Below are 6,147 nucleotides of genomic sequence, written 5' to 3'. Positions count from 1 at the left end.
TTGCACTGCACGACGTTATCGACAAACAAATAGCGTAATAGAGTAGCTCGAGTGGAAAGGAACACTTCCCATTTAAATTTCTCCATTCTACAGTGTTGGCAGTTCTGTGTAGGTGGCAGTTACATGATTTTATTTCGGCGATCACAAGATAGAGTCGAATGTATGCACTGGGTAGCCGAGGCAGCTGGTTCATGGCGATTTGGTCAACGAAGTAAATGAATGTACTGAACATGCTGCAAACCACTACAGGGAGCCTGTGTGTCAGATTTCTAATCCAGTGTGGCGCAACGGCGTTAAGGATAGAAAAATGAGTCACCGAGAAGAGGATTTGGTGGTCTGTTGGATTGATGATAGGTTGATAAACTTATGGTCTGGGATTCATTCCAAGTTCCGCCGATGATTTTGGACAGGCTACGCTAAGTGATGAAGGTGTAATGGCATTGTGGTCTGAAATTCACATAAAACATGATATTCCTTCTCTACCAAGAAGACGTTAGGTTCAAAATGTTTCAAATAGCTCTGAGCACTATAGGACTTAACATCTATGGTCATCAGTCCCCTAGAACTTAGAACTACTTAAACCTAAGTAACCTATGGACATCACACAACACCCAGTCATCACGAGGCAGAGAAAATCCCTGACCCCGTCGGGAATCGAACCCGGGAACCCAGGTAGACGTTATGTTGAACCACAATAGAGCCAGGAGTGGTGACATGTAGAAACTCACGTCAGCCTGGCCGAGATGAGGGAATACGGTGTGGTCGTAAGGCCCCAGTAATATCGCGCCATGCCGTTGTGTGGCGCGAAGGAGGCGTCGGCCACTGGCGTTGGTAATGCGGGAGTTCCATTGCGTGTGTTTGGCGTTAAGGTCGCCCGAAATTAAAATCTTCCCCTCGCAACGCCAATAGAGCATCGAAGTCAGCCTCCTGGACCAGTCCCCTCGGCGGCCTGTAGGCCGCAACGAATGTGATGAGCCCTGCCGTAGTGGTAACAGCCACCGCAGTGGCTTCCACAGCGGCGAGGGGCGGAAGCTGCACTTCGTGGTGTTTCAGGGAAGCCTCGATGTAAACGACAGTCCCTCCGTCATGGGTCAACCTGGCCACCTTGACATGTATCCCAGCCTTGAGGAAGGTCTCGCACACGAGGCAAATATCGATTGCCCCCTTGCTATGGGAACAAGCTATTCGCGTTAAAAGCGCAGACGGTGAGGCGACGGATATGGTGATTATCCACGATGGGGTTGAGGAACGACGCCTACCTGGAGGGCCGCCGTGACCGCGGTGACGAGCACCGGGAGTTGCTCCAGAAGCTGGCTCAACGGCCGCAGAAGTGATCTTAGCTCAGCTGCTTCTGAAGCAGTGGAGGCGGCGGGGGCCGCTGGGGCGGCCTCCGCCACAGGGGCGGCTGACGGGGGCCGCTCTGTAGGTGTCGACTGCCGTGGAGCGACGGTTTCGGGCCGCAACTGCGGTGCAGCGCGAGCTGCTTGCCGCTGCCGCGGCGGACTGTCGGTGGCAGTCTGTTGCGCAGCGGCGAGGGTGGCACGCCCCGGGCGGCGGCTACGCCTGAGGTGGCGGGCAACCCGCGCGTCAGGCGCGGCCGCGGGGATAGCCGCCCTCTCGGGCGAAGCCGTGGACGGCGCAGTCTGCTGCTCTCTCTCTCTCTCTCTCTCTCTCTCTCTTTCTCTCTCTCTCCGACGGGTTGGTCAGAGCGCTTAGAGGGGGCAGGTAACCCGCTCTCAGTGGCGGCAGCGAAGCTGGTGGAAGAGTGCACCTTACGAGAAGGAGCACCCTTGTCTCGCTGCTAGTTCCGGCCCCTCTCGAAAGCCGAACAGCATCTATAACAGGGAACATGCGGTCCGCCGCAGTTGCAGCAAGTCGGCTTGTCCCCGCGGGCAAGGCCGCAGGATTTGCTCTCGTGCTGCCCCGTGCACTTGACGCAGCGGGGAGGCATGGAGCAGTATCTGGAGACGTGGTCCAGCCGCTGGCAGGAGAAACACTGAGCACTTTTGCCTTTGGCCCGGAGTGATCGACCTCAACCTTGACGCGGCCGACCAACTGCAACTGGAAAGTCTTCCGACTTTCCAGGTTGTCGACTAGGACAACATTGTACAGCGGCATGTCGCGATGGGTACGAGGGAACTTCATGAAGGCTGTGGACCTGACGCCGAAGCCCATATCGTCCAGTTCCTCACGGAGGCAGTCCATGCCAAACTTGAAGGGAAGGTGGCGGAATACCACCTTCAGAAGTTTGAGCGGCTCGGAGAGGTGGGTGTAGCAATGGAGGCCGTCCTTGCAGATGGCGTCCATCATCGCCCGGTACTCCTCGCGTGTCGCGACCGTGACCTTGTAGAGGTCACTTCCGCCATTCTTGATAGTAGTGGACGTGGCCACCCTCTCGAGCTTCTGTTGCAGGTCCTTATACACGCCGTCCCATTGGACGACGATAGGCGGCGGGGGCGGCGGGGGCGGCACCAGAGGCGCCTCGCCGTCCTCCATCTCGTCGACGTTTGCCCCTGTAAACGTGCTAGTTGTCGGCAGCGGCTGCGGTGGCTGCAGTACGGCTGCCCTGGAGGTGTGCCGCCGAGGTGGGGCGACAAAGCCGTCCTCATCAGGCTGCCGGGAGACAGCAGTGGGCCGCTGCGGCCTCTTCGAAGGTCGCGCCCTGGCGGCACTCTGGGAAGAGCCCGCTACAGTCCTCCCAGCGGGAGCCTCTGGGTGCGTTCTTCCGCGGCCTCGCGCAGTCGGAGGTCGAGGAGTGAGTATCCGAATCGTTACTAGTCATAGCCCGGCGCTTCCTGGGCGCTCGGGCTTCGCCAGAGTCGGTATCGCGACACTCTGCCTCGGCAAGGTTCGTGTCTGGGAGATCAATGGCCTCCATGTCGGTGGCCTCTGGAGCTGCTTTGCGTCCGTCCAAACCGCAGGAATGCCCCCAGCGCAGGACAGCGCGTCGACTAGCGAACCAACGGGTTCTTCTCGTGTCAAAGGGGCCAGTGGAGCAACCGGGGGAACATCGACCTCTCGAGAGGTCGAGTCCAGTGGCGCAACTCCCTTCGAGGCCGCCGTCACCGGGACCGCAAAATCTTGCAGCTCGACCGGCGAGGCTCTCGGTGGCACACCCGACTCTTGCTGCCCCGAGCTCGGTAGTGCAGCAGCCTTCAGGATATGGCAGAAGGTCAGAATGGCCGCCTCGTCGTCATCTCGACCGGGCTAATAGCCCCCGTGAACGAGCTTTTTCATAATAATGAACGCTCGGTTACAAGAGCGCGTGTCATCAGTGGATGAGCAAACCTGGTCTTAGTCAGTGGTCGGAAGCTGGTTCGTCATAGGTGGGGGGCCGGACGGGGCCGCCGACGGGTTCAACTGAGCCGCCTGAGCTGGCCCCACCCGCCACAGCCTTCGCGTGGAGACACTCCCCTCCCCTCGCAACGGCACCTCGGGCCGAGCCTGGCAGGAGCGGCGCTTGTATTCTCCTCCTGTGGAGGCCGCCGCTGTCGAGGAGCGCTCCTAATTAGCGCACCATTGGTCGTCGTCGTGTCACCGCCTTCTCTTGCGTTCTTCAGCTCCGTTCTGGCGCTTGCTGTTACGCCAGAACAACATTGTGCAGAAGGAAACACGGAACTTCGAAAATGTTCACGTTACGTGCCGAAAGCTCGGCCAGCAGAATACTCATTTATCAAAATTTTGACGATATCAGTACTTTTTTAAGCAATGGGCATGTTTTAACCCAGACGAATCTAATTAAGGCTAGATGAAGCAATTCCTGGTCTCAGCACAGCGTAGAAAGACAAGTTCTTTCACAAAGGTTTGAAAAGAATAGAAAATCCAGTGCCTATGTGGTGAATGAAATACCAACTTGCTTAACGTGATGGCCAATTCAAAGCAGTTTATAAACGGAACCTGCAAAACTGAACTGTAATCGCAGAAAGGGACTCTCCCGTGGCATTTTGTGTCTGACCTACATATACGTCGACAACCCAACACTTCTCGCCAAATACTTAGTACAGAAAAAATGGTCATCTCTGATGCAGAATTGTCGTATAAGAGGATCTTTAATATCACGCAAGGACTTCACACACACACAAACCCAACGCTGCTTTCATATATTGCTTATTCTGTGGTTTGATTGCGTGTTTACAATTTCAGCAAGATTTAAATAAATCTATTTATTCATTACTAATGTAACATGAGGTTTTATTTATTAACTGATTTTCCTGGCTAGCGATCGTTATTTTCTTAAAGAAATCTCTTCTTGGGAACGTGTAGCAATGTTGTCTGTCAAGCAGTGTAAATGGAAGTAAGTTCACGCACAAAAGTAATCATATACATACCAGCAAACAAGCTATATGTATGATATGTAAGCTGAACTAAACAAGAGTATCGATTTTTACTATTTTCAGTGCTATTGCATAAGTCTCTTTACTAGTTGCAGATCGTTTATGGAATTTAACGCTTCTGGTATTCGAGGTGGCAACACTTTTCTTTAAGCAAAATGAACAGTTTTGTCACACAATACCACACAACACTAATGTATTATTTCGTGTCATAAACGTCTTTACGAAATAACCGGTCTTCATACAGCAGCATATAAGAATTTGTATTACGTAAGGTGCTGTTTCCTTTCATAGAAATTCACAATATTTAGAGATTATTCACAGTGTAACTGGAATTTGGTACCTCAGATTGAGTTCTTAGCCCCCAACACACAATTATTATCGCTATTATGATCAACATCATTTATGTCTGTATAGGAAGTCAATTTAAAACTACCGCTGCAATATTTCACTAATATGGCGGCCAATGTAAGACAATCACTTATTGATTCTGCTCCAACCCTTGGTTCGCTACTAACAAATAAAATATATTAAATCTTTTTGTACCTTCACTATATGCATTAACATTTTGAAAATATTTCTTACTGTTAATCGCATATTACTCAGCATTTACCAGTATACTGCGCAGTAGATCAATAGCGCTAATGGCTCCGCTCCTTTGTAGCTGATCAGAAAAATCAGCATTTACATAGGACGAGAATCACAACGAAATAAAACTCCAAACAGAGAAGATTTATTTCAATGACACATAAAATCTATTTTTCAAATATTTAATTGGCAACATAATACAGTTTTTTACAGACCTCTGTGTTTCCAGACATCCGTCACATCCTATCAGTACAACAGTTCGAAGAAGAAGGATTATTCTAGAAGAATCATGGATGACAAAAGATTGAGATTTCCATTATCTTTTTGCATGGGTATCGTCTGAGATATAGTTTTTTACATAATATTTAATTATGTCGTTGACAATAATTATTTTTTTTATTTACGACGAAGTCCTTTTTATTATTATCACGAGAATGTTCATTCACTTTCCACACACAATTCTGTCGTGAATATTGCTCTGAATAAAATGTAGGCGTGGATATTACAACTCTCCCAGTCTTGTCAAAATGTACGAGGAGCAGTCAATAAGTAATGAAAGGCCTTTTCTTGCTCCACCATTTTGCTTAAAAAAATGCATATTTTGTTGCGAGCCATCGTGGCATATTCCTGCTTCACACCCTCCAGTTTCATGGAATACCGATAGGTGGTGGCGCTGTACGTGGCCTTCAAAATGCCGCCCGTAGCGGAGGTGCGTTACAAGCAGACAGCTGTCACTGAGTTTCTTTTGGAGGAAAACTGGAGTATCGCAGATATTCAGGCAGCTTGCAGAATGTCTACGGAGACCTGGCAGTGAACAAAATCACGGCGAGTCGCCGGGCGAGGCGTCTGCCGTCGTCGCAACGAGGCTCGCCGGCCGGCCGCACACAGCTGTCACTCCTGCAGTGCTGCAGTGTGTGGACTCTCTCTCTCTCTCTCTCTCTCTCCAAGTGATCGGTGAGTCACAGTCAAACGCCATGTTGCACAACTGTGTGCCTCTGTCGGTAGTGGTGACTCGCTCATAGTTGTGTGCTGATATTTCGCACCTTCAGACTTCCATATGCTTGTTCAATGAAGGATGCACTCTGCGTGAAGCAGTATGTGGGTGATGGTGAGCTTATTGATATAGCGAGGCGGTGGCTCTGAAGTTGGCCAGTAGAATGGTACCATGCGAGGCTACAGGCCCTCCCAGTAAGGTGGCATAAGGCTGTCGCACTGAACGGAGGTGATG

General features: G+C 51.0%; 1 protein-coding gene across 1 annotated transcript in view; it reads right to left on the bottom strand.

Moving 5' to 3' along the window:
• Positions 1-1,336: 1,336 nt before the first annotated feature.
• The window catches only part of LOC126452313 (uncharacterized), an 88,997-nt gene continuing 84,186 nt past the window's right edge, over positions 1,337-6,147 (bottom strand). Inside the window, exons 2-4 of the mRNA XM_050091057.1 lie at positions 2,965-3,207; positions 2,358-2,673; positions 1,337-1,563 (exon numbers count right to left, since the gene is read on the bottom strand). Coding sequence (XP_049947014.1) covers positions 1,337-1,563; positions 2,358-2,673; positions 2,965-3,207 — 786 coding nt within the window. The remainder of the gene's footprint in view (positions 1,564-2,357; positions 2,674-2,964; positions 3,208-6,147) is intronic.

This window comes from Schistocerca serialis, unplaced genomic scaffold (assembly GCF_023864345.2).
Source record: "Schistocerca serialis cubense isolate TAMUIC-IGC-003099 unplaced genomic scaffold, iqSchSeri2.2 HiC_scaffold_849, whole genome shotgun sequence".
NCBI lineage: Eukaryota > Metazoa > Arthropoda > Insecta > Orthoptera > Acrididae > Schistocerca > Schistocerca serialis.
This window is presented reverse-complemented; position numbering and strand designations above follow the sequence as displayed.